General features: G+C 37.3%; 1 protein-coding gene across 1 annotated transcript; it reads right to left on the bottom strand.

Annotated features, from left to right (window-relative positions):
* Positions 1-4,129: 4,129 nt before the first annotated feature.
* LOC137926171 (trypsin-1-like) lies at positions 4,130-18,623 on the bottom strand. Its single transcript, XM_068769732.1, has 10 exons — positions 18,542-18,623; positions 17,680-17,777; positions 16,149-16,240; positions 15,283-15,359; positions 13,911-14,059; positions 13,334-13,446; positions 12,379-12,525; positions 10,224-10,350; positions 4,732-4,863; positions 4,130-4,330 (listed from the first exon to the last, which is right to left on the bottom strand). Exons 1-10 carry the CDS (start codon positions 18,609-18,611, stop codon positions 4,163-4,165), a joined length of 1,173 nt encoding a protein of 390 aa, XP_068625833.1. The 5' UTR covers positions 18,612-18,623; the 3' UTR covers positions 4,130-4,162.
* Between the last annotated feature and the right edge of the window lie 338 nt (positions 18,624-18,961).

Below are 18,961 nucleotides of genomic sequence, written 5' to 3'. Positions count from 1 at the left end.
TCCTGCTTTCATTCGCCGCATTCTCTTCCATTCTTTTACATACTTTTATTTTCCATTCTTACATCACCTTCCTCACTTCGCCTTCACCTCCAGAGTACTATATTAACATTATTAGTTTACTATTTAATGGAATCAAGCGTTATTTTGCGAAATTCCACCCTAAGTAAGTGTTTTAACGGTGGTGGTTGTGTAATTTTCATTGTTTGCCGCATGCACTTTGTTGCACGACTACCACTGCATGTGCGGAAGTGGCTAAATATTGGTCCTTTTCTTAAATATATGTTTACGTTTTATTTTTATTCAATTACACACGTTTATTAAAATATTTTACATCTTATTTTTTAAATTTACATTTTTTTTCTTTTTCTTCTTGTGGGGCTGTTACGGGTTTTTCGATCACAGGGCTCCAGATAAAAATTAAATTTCTCTCACTACTTGTTCTGCCAGTTCCCATGCGATGCTTTGATGTTATATGGAGGGTTTGTGACTCGGACACACTGTTTCTTTGTACCTCCGAGTGGAGTTGGGAGGAGCTGTCTTCGTTCAGTAACTGTTGCAGTCGTTTTGGCTGCTTCTGTAGGTCTTTATGTTAAAGTTTCCTTCTATCTGGAAGACCTCTTGACCTTGACTCATTTCGGTAGACTCCCTGCTTTGACAGGCGACCCTTGATCCCTTTTAGTGTCTTTTTTATGGCCCCCGCTATTGGGAGCCTCTCGTACCCCCTATCTGGTGTGGGACAGGGACTTTTGTTTTCATTTATTTAATTTTTCACAATCTTCTTTTATTTTCGCTCTCTTCATTTATGCATCCTATGTTCTTTCATTTCCCTTTTAGTTTCGGTGTGGCGTGCAAGGATTTATTATTGTCATTGATAAACTGTTGCTATATCACCCGTCCAGTCACGTCGCTTTGACTTTGATTTATGGGAGAACCTGTGTAAAAAGGTTGGGTCAAAAATTCAATATAGTTTTATAAATAAGTTCTTGCAACCAAAGCTTCAAGAGCTCAATGAGTACATCTTCATGACTTTATTTCAGCACGGGGCTACGTTTCACATATCTAATGCCATCATGTACGTCGTAGGAGAAATGTTCCTAAGACAAATCGATGTCAAAGGAGTGACTTTGAATGGACTGCACGAAGTCTAGATTTGTCGCCTTCTGTTTTATTTTTATTGGACACATCTCAAGAGCAGAATCTTTTGTAACATAAAAATGACGGCAGTTCCAAAAGCGACGAGCTGATGATTTTAAAAATCTTTAGTGTCGTTTAAAAGTATGTTTTGAAGGCTGTGAAGAACACTGACGATATAATTTTTAACTGATTAATTACCTTCTCTCCTTTATTTAGCCACTTCCGCACATGCAGTGGTAGTCGTGCAATAAAATGCACCGCCCGCCAGCCCGCTGATAAATGCGCATGCGGCAAACAATGCAAATCACACAACCGCCACCACCAAATCACTCAACACGTGTTTCGCCCCTCCACGGGGCATCTTCAGGAGCTATGTTACACCGTATTAGTGCCAAACACCCGAGGTTTGGCCATTTCGGGCGCCTTTATTTCGGAATGCTAAACAGTTATTATCGACGCGTGACAGCTCAGGCCGAGGTCCCCTGGTGGAGGTCCTCGAGGTTAGTCACTCCAGAGCGTTCACCAAAGGCATCTAAGAACTTGACGGAAAAGAGGCTTCCCCGGAAGGTTGAGCTTCGCAACTTTAAGAGATGTTAAGCTAGGAGCACTCTACGCCCTGGCAGCAGAACATAAAAGAATGCCATTTAGGCAGCTGTAAGAGTCCATGAAAAAAATCGTCTATCACGTTCACTGCGGGCCCAATTTTGAAGAACTTTCAGCTGGTGCGGCTGAGGTCGAATCAGCCTCAAGCTGAACTTCCTAGTAGTGCGGTTGAGGCCTTTTCTGCCTCATGTTTCAATCATTTTTTTTTACAATATTGAGTCAATGCTTCGCAGACATAAAGAAAGCTATATTTGTCTTTGTCATACCTCATACGGTTGAGTGTAAACAGCGGCCGCGCTAGAGAGAAAACACGAGTTTTACGCGCCGCACCAGTGCAAAGTTTACCATGAGGCTGAATCGGCCTCAAGCCGCAGTGAACGTGCTATATATATTTAAGCACAACAATTTTTTTTTATGTGAACTTTATTATGTCTTTTTCGTATAAATAAAATAAATATGTTTGAAAATTCGTCTTGACAGATAAAAGAAGATATTTCTTACCGTATCGGTCACGTATTGCGACGCGTTGTGTATCATGTAGGCGTTATCTGTTCATACGTACTAGATCTCTGGCAATCTACACCAGAGTTGCCCAAACTTTTTTGTGTCTTAGACCCCTTGCCATGTTTTTCCGTGTTGGGTAGACCCCCTACTTACCTGATATTGATTTCCTGTAAATTTCTAACTGTAGTGAAGTTTAGTGTTAAAAACATAAAGTAAAAACACATGTTAATTTACCTATTTATTAATTGAATTTAAATAAAATTTTGTATCTGTTATGTAAAATATACGTAACATTAAATAAACACATTTTTTGCTTCATAGGTACTTTTATAAATAATGTAAATGTTTTGATATTATAAGATAGCATGATGTAAATAGGTATTATCAATGTATGTGTTGAGATCCGCTATCGTGGAACCCCATTTTTTGGACCATTTTCATGGACCCCCAAATTTTTTTTTCGTTGACGTCCATGACATCCTGCAAGGGGTCTACCCTTACAGGTTGTCATGGACCCCTAGGGGTCTATAGACCACTTTGGGAATCACTGATCTACACTAATAATAGAGAATAGAAACGTAATGCCTTAGAAATATGCTATTGCAGAGGTGGTCAATTTGCGGTTCGCAAACCATATGCGAGTTAAAAGGATTATTTGAGACTTGATAAATTCCGAGTACATTTCAAAATTATCTTTTTATCCTTACCTTTTTCCAGTAACATAATTTAATAACCTTTTAAAACAAATAATTTGACGCTTAAACTTCGTCTTAAAAAGATTAACAAATCCTTCTGAGTGTACATAAATATAATAAAGTTACACAAGATATCTTTCACCTTTCTTTTCTTAGTTTTAAATCTAAAATATTCAAAAAATGATTTAAAAGATTTTTGTTGATCGAAATGTGTTGAACTTGGTTTATTGACTCACATGATTGATATTATAATGTACACATGATATTGTGTTAAATTTCATTTAAAAAGAGTTTTTTCTTAGCAGAACAGCATTTCGAGCCAGTTGTAGTTTACTACTTATAATGTTAAAATAATCAACATAGGCACCCACTACAAGATATAGCCCCCAAAAATATCTATGGGGGACATACCAAAATCGCCACGATTGGTAGGCGTGTTGGCGGTGGTAGTGTGGTATTATGGTACGCAAAAAATGCTGCTGCCTATCCTCTGGAAACTCGTTTAGAGCAGAGGCAATCTCTACCACTAGATAGAATAAGAGGCTGAAGTCTTTGGTAATTAGTGATAATTTTTTAACTAGAAAATATGTTATGACACGAAATATGATATTTAAAACTGTTTCTCTCGTTATCTAATATATAAAATTCTCGTGTCACGGTGTTCGAACTCCTCCGAAACGGCTTGACCGATTTTCACCAAATTTTATATGCGTATTCAGTAAGTCGCAGAATCGGCTACTATCTATTTTCCATACCTAGTGGTAAGGGTAGTCCACCCCTAATTTTTTTTATTTTTTAGACAATGTTTTTAGTTTTTTTTCTATTATTATGATACAGCATACAAAAATGCATACAACCCTAAATTTTCACCCCTCTACGATTAACTCTTATTTTTTATTTGTTAATTAAAAACTTTAATTTTTTTTGCAAAACAACGTTTGCGGGATCAGCTAGTAACTTATAAGAGCTTTAATTGTTAAGTAACATTGATCATTTTAAAGCATTATTCAAGTAAATATGTGTAGCTTATATTATACCTTGCTCTAATTATATAAATAGATGTAAATTACTAAAAGATTGTATTAAAATGATTTAGTAATTAGAAAGAAACGAACAAATTTTTAATGTTATATATTTATTCATGTTTTCCAAGTTAAAACTTCTAGAAGAAATAATACATTGCAAAAACAGGACCCAGGAAACTGATGGTAAAGGGCTAGAACATTTCAAGGCCAAACAACGCTCTCTATCCAGGGCACGAAGGAAGACACCTTCGTATAGACTCCTGGTACGCCAACTGATCCACAATCCCTACCGAAGGAAGTTATCCCCAGGATTGTATACATGCATTTGATCTGCCTGTTCTTTATCTGCAACGGACCTCCGCTGTCGCCCTGTAAAAAAATACACCACCATTGTACCACACCTGTATACATGTCTCCTCTGTAGATTTTATGTCTCTCTGTAGATTTCTCAATAGGACCGGGTCGAATTGTCTTCCGACAACGTTAAATCAAAATTAAAACATTCTTTATTCGAATAAGCTATTATAGGTTCTTTCAAAAGGCCGAATGTCTACCTTAAGGTCGAATGTCTACTTTGTTTTCTACCTTAAGGTCACTTGTCTACCTTATTGTCTACCTTAAGGTCGCTTGTCTACCTTGATGTCACCTGTCTACCTTAAGGTCGCTTGCCTACATTGTGCTCTCCCAACTGTCTGCGTTTAGTTAAAGCGAAAAATAAGTATTGTTAAAAAAAACGCGATACAAATTAGAATTAATAATAAAAAAAGTACCTGACAAGTATCTTTGGACTGATCCTTTCCACCGTAGCATATCTGCGTCGTTGCGTCGATGCCACGCTCCAGATTGTGTTTAGCACGGTATACCGTTGCACACTCGCTGTCAGAAAACCTGCTGACTGTCACCTAGTAACACAGACGAAATACAGACACAAATTTGTGCAAATATTAAACCTATTAAATGATTGATGAATTAGAAATTGTGATAAAAGTGGTATAGTATTCTCACGATTGCATTTTAATTAATATATAATCAAAAACAAAATGTAAATAAACGTAAATGTTGATACTATAGCGGCAACAACGTCTTCGACAGCAGCGAAATGAAAAGGGGAATTCCCTAAATATGTAATATTTGTATATAAATATTAAAGTCGATACAAATTCGGGCGAAGCTCTTAGGAATAAAATCCACCGACCGATATGCAAACAGCGTTTCGAAGTCAGGACATGCGCCTCACGTCGAGTCCTATCGGTCTCGAAGCGCAGAATAATAATCACTCTTATACACATGACTCGGCGGCCGCGTCCGCCTAACCCGCGTTCAAGCGAGGGCGGCCCGGAGAGGCCCGTGTCTCTCCCGACCGCCGTGTAGTCCTCGCTTCGCACAACTTACACTACACCTCACTCACTACACTATACACCTACACGGATATACACCGTCTATGTGTATGCGTCTTCGTTGTAACTGGGGTACGATCACCCAGTGTAAATTTTTAGTCCGCCGACCTCCTGTTTTCGCGGACTAAATTTCGATGAAGCTGTAAAAGTCTGGATCGGCTAGCAGTAGAACTTCAAACACATCAAATGTAATACGCGCGACCCCGTATTAGAACAGCGTGGGTGATCCGAGGTAGGGTCAGTATTCTTCTTTAGATTGCCGAGTGGTCCTCGCTGCCTTCTAATCCTCACTCCACACGCACTATACCAGCATCAACACTGACATGATCAGGTAAACCTCGTCTTAGCTGCCTTAAATTCCTTCTGAGTGTCAAATGTAGGTTTTAAAACACGAACGCATAAATATCTAATGGATTCAGGCGTTAATTTGCAGAAGTCCATCCTTAGTAAGAAAAGGACCAATATATAGCTACTTCCGCCATGCAGCAGTAGTCGTGCACAACTACTACTGCATTGGCGGAAGTAGCTATATATTGGTCCTTTTCTTACGAATGCATAAGTTTCTAGTATAGTTCACGGACCCTTACGCTCCGTGAACTCATATCAGACGAAGCTGTAAAAGCCTTAGGGCTTGCTGCAATAACTTCATCTAAACAATAGAATAGAATAAATATACACTACACTACAACTCTTTTACTTTATTTTTCCGTTAAAAATAATATATTACTAGCAGTACGAGTTTAATCCAACTGCATATCACATATACAAGCACCCAGATACCAGGGTCAATCAAAAAGTTCTTAGAAGTGCATATATATGAAACCTTTTTGGATCAAGTTCGATATTCAAATTAAAGAGTGTCTATCACACTATATTTATGCAGACTGTCACTTGTTTTTGTCAGTTCGTTCGCATGTAATAAATTTTTTTGTGCAACGAGTTGCTAAAAAGTCAAAATTATGGATAAAAGTGAGTTACGTGCGGTGATAAAGTATCTCAGTTTGAAAAAAATGTCTACGAAGTAAATTTTTTTGGACATTCAGCAGACATTAGGGGGTGATGCTGTACCCTATTCTACGGTTGCATACTGGGTGGCTGAATTTAAAAGAGGTAGAAGAGGTATCAAGCTGTAAAGATGACCTGCGTTCTGGGCGGCCTTCAACCTCCGTTACAGAAGAAAATGTCAAAAAGGTTGAGAATCTGGTTTTGGAAGACAGAAGAATGACTATAAAACATATAGCTGAGATCCCAAAGATATCTTTTGGTAGCGTTCAATCCATTTTAATTGATTCACTGGGGCTCAAAAAAGTGTCTGCAAGATGGGTGCCACGAATGTTAACCGACGAAAACAAAAAGCGACGTTTGGAAATTTCCAAGCGTAATCTCGAAATGTTCCAGCGTGATTCGGATAATTTTTGCCGTCGTCTTGTCACCATGGATGAAACGTGGGTCCACCATTTTGATCCTGAAACTAAAAGACAAAGCATGTCTTGGAAACGACCATCCTCTCCATCCATTAAGAAATTTCGAGTTGCTCCTACCGCTGGCAAAGTTATGGCCTCTGTGTTCTGGGATAGTGAAGGAATCCTTTTTATTGATTACATGCCAAAAGGCCAGATGATTACTGGACCCTATTATGCAAATTTAATCCCGAAAGTGCGTGAAGCGATTAAAGAAAAACGTCGTGGAAAACTGTCGTTGGGCGTGATGTTCCTTCAAGATAACGCTCCTGCTCATCGATCGGAAGTTGCGCTCAACGCAATCCGCTGTGCTGGCTTCAATCTCCTTGACCACCCACCATATTCTCCGGACTTAGCCCCAAGTGATTTTCACTTATTTCCAAAATTAAAAGAGGAAATTCGTGGAACAAAATTTCACGATAATGACGCGGTTATAGCTGCCGTAGAGGACTTTTTCGAGAGTCAAGAAAATTTTTTTTTTTCACGAGGAATAAGGAAGTTAGAAACGCGTTATTCTAAATGCATTGCATTGGAGGGAGATTATGTAGAAAAATAAAATATTATTATTTAAATCTTTGCATTTTTTTATATTGATTCCAAGAATTTTTTGATTCACCCTCGTATGTCCTTTAACAAAAAAGTACAATATCTGTTAAATTTTAAAAAACAACGCGTTTTTCTGTCAATACAATATAAAGATTGGTTATAAATATAAAAGCTTGCACAGCTGGACCTTGTAGGAGTGGTCGTAGTACTGTAGCTTCTTGTTCTTCTGTAGCTTCTTGTTCTTCTGTAGCTTCTTGTTCTTCTGTAGCTTCTTGTTAATGTTGACCTATTTTTCAATTTTCTCGTATGAAGTTAGTGCTGTTAGCCTTGCGGCTCTTACAGCTTCATCGGTGGTGAGTTCACGGAACGGAGAGGTCCAGGAACTTATAAAATTTACAAAGTTCGAGTTTCGGAACTCGCATCAGTGCTCGGCGGAGAGAGGTCGAAGACGGAGGGAAGTGGCCGCGAGAATGGGGCAGCGGGGCAACCCAGCCAGCCCTCGAGGACACAAATTCAGCGCGACCCAGCTGGCCGGCAGAATTTACGACTAGCGCGCATGTCTGGTCAGTGTTGCTGAGGTGTACTGAATGAGGAGTTAAGTGTTGACGGCAGCGTGGTCAACTCGGCAATCTAAGGAAGGATACTGATCCTACCTCGGATCGCCCACGCTGTGCGCTGGCGGCGGCATTCGGTGGGGATTTCCACCGGTATGCCCCGAGCTACGACGCGGAGCATTCGTTCCTTAAGGAGAGTGAACGTGTGGAAAGAAAGACCCACAGTTCTTAGGTGCTTGGTTACTGCACGGAAGTCGTCCATCGTTGAGAGGTGGATGCGAATTCCCTGCGCAGTATTTTGCGCCTTCGGGCAGGATATGTTTTGGCTATCTAGAGCCAGGGGGAGAGTTTGATCCATGCGCCTTTATCCTGTAGGACGATAGGCGGGAGGAGTCTTGACTGCGTTTTGCGTCTCTGAATTATTTGTTGTTCGGGACGATAGGCTTCCCGAGGTTTTCTTCTTAGCTGGTGGCGATGGTGAATCATCCCCCGATGAGGCCGTATCTGTGTCTTTTAAGATGCGCTGAGTCCTCTTTCTTTTCCCTTTGACTAAGGTGAAGCCTTCCGTGGAGTTTTCATAGAGAGAGAGAGAGAGTCGGAACCCGTGCGAGAGCCACCGTCGCTAGGGACGAGGGTGGGGCACGGGGAGGAGGGGATGAACGCAGAGTTTGCATCCGTGTAAGGAGTGTGCTCATCCGGAGAGGCCGGTGAGTCCGTGTCGAATTTGTTGGCAGCGATGTGCGCTGCCCACAGGTCAGGATGAAGCTTCGCGAACTTTGTCAGCTACTGGTGTCAAACTTCCACCTCCGCTAGCACTTATAATGAGCGCGGAGACTCTCAACAGCACGATGCAAACTTTTGTTGCGTCTACTGTGGCGCCATCTGTCATTTATCCGTTTCATTGCCGCCGCCGCCGCGATGCGATCGACGGTCACGTGGGTAAGAGCTCGTTGCTAGGCAACGCGTGTTGTCGCGCGCGATATGCACGCCACAACCTGTTTTGAAAATTTCTTTAAGCACCTTGTCCGGTATTGGCCAGTCTTCTTTATCAAACTCGTATGTCCACCTTCTGAGCGGATGTCTTATGTTTATGTTATATATGACAATAACGAATTAGGTTTAAAAAATTTCTTCTCATAATACTTACACTGTAAGTTAAAATGCGACATGTTATAGTATAGTATCTATATTTAAAACAGGACGGATGGATTCTAAATAAACCAAAGTATACAGACATATTTTTAAATATTACAATACTATCACATTTCTTTAATATCATTTTCTTTAATCATACTTTGTTCTGATATTAATAACAATTTATTAGTTTATGTCTGTTTAAATTATAGCTATGATGTATTTTTGTAATATTTATATGAGAATAAATGAAAATAAAGCTATTAATTTTATTATAATACATGTATAATATGTGTAAAATCGCTTTAAGTTTAATATTTGAATTTTAGTACAAATTTGTGGTTGGTGTGCGATAATGGTAATTAATTAATGGTTTAATTCAGTGATTCCCAAAGTGGACTATATCGACCCCTAGGGGTCTATGACAACCAGCAAGGAGTCTACGTCAGCGAAAAAAAATTTGGGGGTCCATGAAATGAAAACGGGGGTCCACGATAATGGATCTCAACACATACACTGATAGTACCTATTTACTTACATCATACTATCTCATAATATCAAAACATTTACATTGTTATAATAGTACCTATGAAGTAAATAAAATATTATATATGTTTATAAAATTGTGTAAGTTGTAGGATGTTGGTATTCGCTTTGTGGTCGCAATACATTTTGAACTTGTAAAAACCTGAGAGTCGCAGTCTCAGAGCTTCGCTATCTTGCACTGACTTGTTCAATTCGTCACTCTATAAATACGAATGTGGGACAAATACGTTTATTCGTTTCCTGAATCTTGAAAAAGAAAGTGCTAAGAATTTTTTTTAAAAAACATAAACAGATAGTATATCACACAAATGTATATATTAACATGTGTTTTTACTTTAAGTTTTTAACACTAAACTTCACTACAGTTAGAAATTTACAGGAAATCAATATCAGGTAAGCAAGGGGTCTACTCAACACGGAAAAACATGGCAAGGGGTCTATGACACAAAAAAGTTTGGAGAACTCTGGTTTAATTGTTTTATTTTAAGTTCTTTGCGAAGAGCAACCACGAGGTGGTAAAGCCACGTGGGAAGCAACCCACTAGGTGGGGAGACGACATTGTTAATATCTTTGGGGGAAGCCTATGAAGAATGCAGATTAATAGCAGAGCTTTAATTATATGTACCTTTTGGAGTATATTGGAGGCTTCGCCCTTGTATTTGGTGGTGCCCCATCCTGTGGCAATGGCTTTGTCAGCGGCAGACGCGTCCACGGGCAAACATGCCGGAACCACCTCTGAACTTAACTTGATTCTGAAAATGTTTAAACATATCACACTTATTTTTGAGAAACAATGTACATTAAATATACCTAATGCTTAGTGATTATCGATTTAGTTGTTCTTGGATACTTAAAATTGTGCAAAGTTTGTTTTAACAAATCCTTAGGTATGTACGCATATTAAACCTTCGATTTCTTAGTTTCATATCTAAAATTAAAAGTATATTGTTATATAAAACGTAAAATACAATAATTTTTATTTTTTCGAAATGTGTGAAACTTACTTTGTTGTATCATTCACATGATTAATATTATAATGTATGCATTAAATAAAAATTGTTAAATTCAATTTAAAATAGCAACTTTGATGTATCTTGTCGTCTCCTTTCAAAAGATTAGCGTTTCGAAACGGTGGTAGGTTAATATTTGTAATATAAATGCCTGCTGAATAAAGATATTTTGAATTTGTAATTGTATAAATAAGAATCTAAAAGAAATGAAGACGAGTTTAGATTTATTGAAAAAAAAGGCCTGAAATTGGAATTCAAGACTTGATGCCTTGAATGCCAATTTTGGTAGTCTTGGACGCAGATATAAAATGCCCAGACAGATGCCACAATGCAAGGAATGTAAAAGGAATCGGGACGCATTAACACAATACCGCATGCGATATTCGAACAATAATAACGCGCCTGTGCGGAGGAGCCTTAAGGCATTTACCAAGACTAGGTTCGACCTATTGTGCAATCTTGTTTCGGAATGCTAAGAGGGTATCATAGTCTAGTGACAGTCCAAGGCGAGGTACCCTCATGAGGGCTCTTGATACTGGTGACTTTATGGAGCGTCAGTATGTAGGACCCCTAGGAAAGGCTTCTACGGAAGCCCTAGAGCTTTGCTACCTTAAAAGAGGTCTACGGCTAGGCGGCTAATCGAATCTGCAAATGCCATTTGGGCAGCAGTGAAATTTCAGTTCCAGAAAAATATGAACCATCTTATTATACATTAGTAAAGTAAGATTAATTTTACCAGGTACTTTGAGAAGGAACCGAAGAAACCAAGACATGAATGGAAAAGATAAAAAGAGAAATATTTTTATTAAAACATATACAGACATGCACGTTAATGTCTGTGAGAAAAAGGCTTGTAGATGCCACTTCCATATTTATCGGCCACTTTCATATTTGTCGGCTGCTTGCTAACCCGTGGTTTTAGATCGACGTCTATAAAGATGTCAAACATAAAACTATATAAAAGATTACATATAAGATTGAGTAATGAAAGAATTATAAAAAAGGAAACAATAACAATAGAAATATGGATTAAAATTAAAAATGGCGAACTAAATTGTGATATTTAATGGAATCAGGCGTTACCTCGCGGGAGTCCATCCTAAGTAAGAAAAGGACCAATATTTAGCCACTTCCGCACATGCAGTGGTAGTCGTGCAACAAAGTGCACCGCCCGCCAGCCCGCTGATAAATGACTGAAATTAGTGCCGAACACAGAGTCTACTCTGTTTGGCACTAATTGGTGCAACATAACTCCTGAAGATGCCAGATGCCAGGAAGTGGCTAAATATTGGTCCTTTTCTTAAATTGTGATACTAAAAGAATGCGGCGAAAAAAAAGAGGTGATGTGTGTAAGAATTGCGAATTAAAGAAAAGAGTATATAAGAGAATGTAAAGAATGAAACAAGACATAGTAAAAGAATTTGTGAAGGATGACAGAAGAGAACGCTAATAAAAAAAATACTGAAAAATTATTTGAAATAAGTCCGTGTCCTAGATTTAAGAAAGAAGAATGAGATGACCCTAAAAGGAAATACGCCTCGTATTTAAAAAAAAGGGTGTGGTATAGGAATTTTACATGATATTATTTTCCCGCATTTATAAAGAACTATGTAAATTTGACAAATATAAGCATTCCGTGATGATGTTCCACGTGGAACAGTATCACTGTTTACACAATATTATATGTAAACAGTCTAGTAGTCAAGTCTTTCGTAACAATAAGGATAGGGTACCTCTCTATAAGGACTCTATAAAGGAATATATTCTTACTCGGATTCAGTCTTCAGAAGCGCGATGTCGTTGTATTTAGCTGGTGATTGATAGCGAGGATGCTTGATGACTTCTCTGATCTTGTACATCTGTCCGCTGTTGATCTGAGTTTTGTCTAACACGCCCAATAGTGCATAACCAACAGTCCTGGAACACGAAGATCAATATTAATGAAATTATTTCATAAAATACGACATTCACAAAATTATCAAGAAACGATATGGAATGGTTCTATGGTTCTCTGAAACCGGACTCTGTGTTTGGCACTTATCGGCATAACTCCTGAAGATGCCCCGTGGAGGGGTGAAACACGTGTTGAGTAGTTTGGCGGTGGCGGTTGTGTGATTCGCATTGTTTGCCGCATGCGCATTTATCAGCGGACTGGCGGGCGGTGCATTTAATTGCACGACTACCACTGCATATGCGGAAGTGGCTAAATATTGGTCCTTTTTTTACTTAGGATGAACTTCCGCGAGGTAACGCCTGATTCCATTAAATAAATATGAAACCGCTCTACCCGAGTAGAGGTGTGTGTGTTAATGTGTAATGTGTGTGCGGCTTGGGACGGCAGCGTGGACCACAAGCGAGGCAAGGATGGATCCGGATCCAACCTTGGTTCGACCACGCTGTTCGCGATTATGAAGCGGGTGGCCCTAAGAACAGATGTTGTGGTGTGGTGAGTAGTGTTTTGTTCTATTATGAACGATGCAATGTTCATATGAATATATACACACTTGTGCATACAATATCTAAATTAATAAAAAAGTTGTTATTTTAAATTTGAGAACCAAAGAAATCGTTCATGTAATTGCGCCTTGACGCATATGGGCTAAAAATAAAAATGTCACCTTCTTATTCTGATTTACTGCGACCATTAGAAACAGAGAGTAGTTCTTGATTTTTCTACTGAAAAGATGGAAGAATGATCTGTTAACATCATTAATATAAACCTCACATGCGGTTGGAAGACGTGCAGTGTCCCGCCGTCAGGATGAACCACTCGCTGATGAGGCTACCACCACACAACCAGCTCGCCGACTGCGGTGACGAACCGTATCCCAGCAACACCTGAAAACCAACACCCAGCGCTGGTCTATCAATACTTAGTAAAACTTATAGTATTCATCGATAGCATATATAAAATATTATGTGATCGAGAGATATATAAATGTATATGGCAATAACTACTACTTTTTTGCATAATTATCATCATTTTAGGTAATAAACAGGGGCGGTTTAACCTATAGTGCAGGGTGTGCAATGCAAGCATAGTCGTGGAATCTATCGCGGTTCGCCGTTTAGTTTCGCAACAGAGATGAGTTGTTTCAGTCTATTTACAATTTACCATTCCGACACTAAATGGCAGCGACCACATCAGTAATGGTGTTCGAATTTAATTCGATGTTCAAATTTGAATTCCAACACGCCTCAATAATTTTATTAAAAAGTATTGTGTTTATACTGGCCAGCAATATCTTTAAAAGTTTTTCACCTATAATCAATAAACCATTTTTATTCTAGTCCAATATTACCATGTGGGGGAATTCCCATTTCTGTGCATCAGTGCCGCCCACGACGAGCTCTTGGTTGCTGTGGTGACAGCGGCGGGCGCGGACCTTCGCATCGGAGAAGTCGTCTTTGACGCAAGGATACACCAGCCTCTCCTGGTACTCAACACATTCTGATAACAAGAATTTTTTTTGAAAATTTTCGTCTTAAAAAATTTAAACTTCATTGGTCTGTGTATTTGTATGTATAATAAGTTCCACAACATATTTCAGAACTTCCTTTTATTAGTTTTAAATATAAATTTAAAAGCATACTAAAAGATGTTTATAAATAACTTGGTATATACAACCGTTAGGGTTGCCAATCAAAAGATTTTTAATGACATTATTTATACGCTAAAATTTAAAATCTTGTATATGATGAAACACACATGACAAATACAATAAATAAAAATAAACTTGCAACATCTAAATTTCGTCTTCAAAAAGTTAAGAAATCCTTCATGGTGTGGGTGTACGTATATATAATAAAGTTTCACATGATATATTAGAACTTCCGTTTTTAGTTATAAATCTTAAATTAAAAGTATGTTCTTAAATAAACCTTATTAAGTTTTTAGTTGATCGAAATGTGTGTAACTTGGTTTGTTGACTTATTTTTATGGTTCATATTATATAAAATACACATCAAACATTGTTAAATTTCATTTAAAGCCAGTGATAAATAATATAAAGATCCAGTGGTAGAATACTACTTATAATGTTAAGATAATCTATAACAGTGATTCCCAAAGTGGTCTATATCGACCCCTTAGGAGTCTATAACAACCTGCAAGGGGTCTACGTCAGCGAAAAAAAATTTGAGGGTCCATGAAATGAAAATTGGGGTCCACGATAGTGGATCTCAACACATACACTGATAGTACCTATTTACTTACATCATACTATCTTATTATATCAAAACATTTACATTATATATAAAAGTACCTATGAAGTATATATTTAATGTTATTTTATTTATAGTTTATTTTGTGTTTATTTAATGTTACGTATATTTTACATAACAGATACAACATTTTATTTTGAGTAGTTTTAATTTAAATTCAATTAATAAATGTTTAAATTAACGTGTGTTTTTACTTTAAGTTTTTAACACTAAACTTCACTACAGTTAGAAATTTACAGGAAATCAATATCAGATAAGTAGGGGGTCCACCCAACACGGAAAAACATGGCAAGGGGTACGACACAAAAAAGTTTGGGGAACTCTGATCTATAATTATAAAGTGCATGTAAATGCCTACTTGTCGGCGTGCGCTAAGTAAATATTATATTGCACATATGTTTTGTGAATCAAAACATAAAAAATCTGTATAAAACAATAATGCGCACTTACTGTCCCAGGCTTTGCGTCCAGTTTTGGACGCTGTGAGCTGTTGGGACACGGGCGGGCAGTTCTTCTGCGGGTCGTTCCTGAAACAGTTTTTTTTTAAACCACAGACCAAGAGAAAGAATTTTGACAGTTACTTGATTCTAATAACAAATATTTCCCTGCAAACTTTAAATTGCCAGATGTCATTGTCCTGTCGCATTCCAATAGAAACAATAATGTATTATTACTTATTTCACAATGATTATTTTATACAGATTGATTGGAAATAGGTGTAAAAACAAAAAAAAAGATTTTTGTTTATAAATGAGCTATATATTCACACATTTAAAACTTTTATACTTGTAACTAATCATCCTGTAGCGAAATAATCACATTTGTCAGAATGCTTTCGCTTATCTGTCAATCCATCGGTCTGCGCATGCGCAAAATGTAAGGTAAGGACGCGCGCGGCGTATGATTTGTAGGGGGTTGTCAAAACCGCGTTTCAAACAGAAAAATATTATGAAATATAATAATGGCGAACGGCGTCAAGTGACATATGTGTTGTTATTTGTGAATTTGTATTAGATCTTTAGTGCTGTGATGGAATATGTAATTAAATACTATCTTATATCGATTTTGAATCAATGTTTAATATTTATAAAACAATGGTGAAAGTTTTATGTAAAAATTATTTCATTCGCATGACAAATCATTTATTACGGCGTTGGTGTATCTGAAGTTGTAGGCGGATGACTTTTAAAATAAACTGTTTTTCATCCACGCGTTTTAATTTTTGTACTCCAACTCGCTAGGTGTTGTCTCTAACATTGCCTACCTAACCTGATAAACTCCACCACAACCCTATGCATAATGCTTTATTAAAATACCTGGCCGTGGGTCTAGTTGAACTTGCGGTGACGGGAGGATCCCAGGAGTTGATGCAGCATACTACTCTCTCCCCTCGTCTACCCGAGCATATCTGGTGACAATGGGTTTCTTAACAGTTTAATGTCAGGAGATAGACACCCCCTACAAGACATAGGCTTACCTACGAAGATCGATGACCTGTATTGCACTGCTCGTATTCAGCGAACATCATTGACTGTCATCTGGCCACCTAGTGGCAGTTACCAACTGGAGTCTACCGACCCGAAAATCTTTGCATTACTTCCTGTTGTGTCATGTCCATTGCTACTTCAGACGAAAGGTGGTTTAAGTTACGTAAGTGACTTTGATTTATTTTCGGATATTCTTATTTCAGATTCGATCGTACAGAGAAGCTCATTTATTGGAATAGGCTATAAGCTGCAAAGCAGTATTTCCCAATAAGAGACCCACATCCCACGTGGGGCAATAAGATTGTTGAGACGCAATTGAATACGCATTTTAAACACGTAAAACAATGTTTTTTTTTTTTTACAAAAATAATTTTTATTGAAATTATTTAAACTTAATACAAAATATATATTAAAATTAGATATAATAGCACACGTATATGACAGCTCTCCTAATAATACTTAAGATGCCGGTTAGTTAATTACGATCGGTGTTTGGATATCGCTAATTTTATGTTGGAATAACAGTAATTATTATTCCCACCAGTAATTTGTTCCGATTTCCAAGGATCTAACATAGTATTACATATTATAATATTTAATATTATTATAATAATATTACAATAATTCGACAATCAATCGGAGCTAAAAATAATCGTTCATAGAGTCGTATGTGACTCGCGAGCCGTTTGGCCACCCCTGATATATATATATATATATGATAAACTCTATGAGCGGTGGTAGCTCAGCGAAAGAGTGAGACTGAGATTTGTGATCGTAGATCGCCGGTTCAATTCACTGGATGCAGTATATTTCACATCTTATGGATTACCATAAGCAAGTTTCCAAAAGATTGATAGCAGAGACCTCTGCATACTATAATACTACACTGCGATCGCCAACTAGTCTACCAAGCGTGGCGATGACAGTAAATCCCCCTAATAGATACTTTGGGAAAAGCCTATGCTTTATAATAGGCGTCTATAGTCTGAGACGACAATTAAACAAAACCTAGTAAAAAGGTTCTATTGTAGTGTGAAAGATGTGTTAGTAAAGTTTGGAAATTTGTTTGTATTGTATTAGTTTCTCTATGAGTGTACAAAAGTTTTTTTTTTTTTTATAGAAGTGACCAAAAAAAATTCCGTGAATCTGTGCTCTTCTTGGATCATCACAAAATTGAAACCCACGTCATTATCGAGGGAGTTCAAACCGATTCAAGCTAGTAAGGCTTTTTTGTATTCTTCTCATAAAGTATAAAAGTGATCATTAGAAATGAAAAGCAATGGTGATTCAAATTGTAGAATATCATCATTGCGTACCATCAGGGTTATTCAGTTCAATTTTTATAACAAACAGTACACACCTGAGAATCAACACTGGCCCTGGCGTTGTTGATTGCAGATTGACATTTTCGTACTGGCGTACAGACGCCCTGTTGACCGTTTTGGAAACATCTGGAACCTAGAAATACAATCATCATCATGATTTCACAGATAGGACATAGGCTTCACGTGTAAATAATCAATTATAAATTTTTGCACACAAATAAAGGATTTTTAACGTGGTTTTCTTTAATATTAATTCTTAAATTTGTTACATCATTTTAAAAAGTTTATTCTTCTACTTCTTTTCAGCTGATAGATGTTCACGTCCCAGGTCCTCCCCATAGATCGCCCTAGCAATTTTCTGGAGGATATTTCAGTCCCAGCGGTCTTCACGAGCGATTTACCCTCCTCATTTCAGACGAACAATTCTTCGAGCTACGAGCTTATTGGTTTTTCTTTGGATCTCATCATTACTTATTCGAACTCTTAGAGAAACTCCCAGCATAGCCTCCATTGCTCTTTGGGTGACCTCGGGCATTTTTAAGACCAGGACTTTGATTCGCAACACGCATTGGTCAAAAACCTTCGTCTTATCCCTTAATAACCTAGAGTTTCAATTTTGATACCAATCCTTTAAACCGAATGTTCTCATTACTATTAGTTTTTTTTATAAGTTGGCTGTACGTATTTTACTGTTGTATAATATTCTTTCCAACGAAATCTATTTTAAAAAAAAACGAAATCTATTTTAAAAAAAAAAAATCTATTTTTCCCTTCATCTAGACCCTCAAGCAAACACAGTAATATTAAAAAAAATCACTTTCGTAAATCAGGCTACTAAGGGTTAAGACATTTCGGTATTTTGAACGCGATATCGTTTAATAAAGTTTATTTACTCACCTCTATTCTGTGCGTGTGTATTAATCACGAAAAATATCAAAATCAATATCACATAAAAAAAGTTATTCATTATCTAAGTTACATGAAAAAAGGATGGATATAACCTAAAATTATTAATTTTTCCCGCGTAAACTGGATGACGATTCAAAAAAGGTTTTATTAAATAATTATTTAAATAATATCACAAGACGAAGGCACGTCATAACACTCAATAAGGTTAATAAATGATTGACTATATTATCCTAATTATTGTTGCAATTAATGATAAAAATTTCCCAATATTTACGACGTTTTAATGATGATAATCATTATATTTTGAATCATATTTCTTAACAACATTCTCTATGTGTATAAAAATATTTATACACATAACAAAAACAGCATTGTACGGTTCATACGTACGTACAATAGAAATAAAAA

The sequence above is a fragment of the Battus philenor genome, unplaced genomic scaffold (genome assembly GCF_028537555.1).
Source record: "Battus philenor isolate CCGP_79_NKW_IND1 unplaced genomic scaffold, ilBatPhil1.0.hap1 SCAF_29, whole genome shotgun sequence".
NCBI classification, from domain to species: domain Eukaryota; kingdom Metazoa; phylum Arthropoda; class Insecta; order Lepidoptera; family Papilionidae; genus Battus; species Battus philenor.
This window is presented reverse-complemented; position numbering and strand designations above follow the sequence as displayed.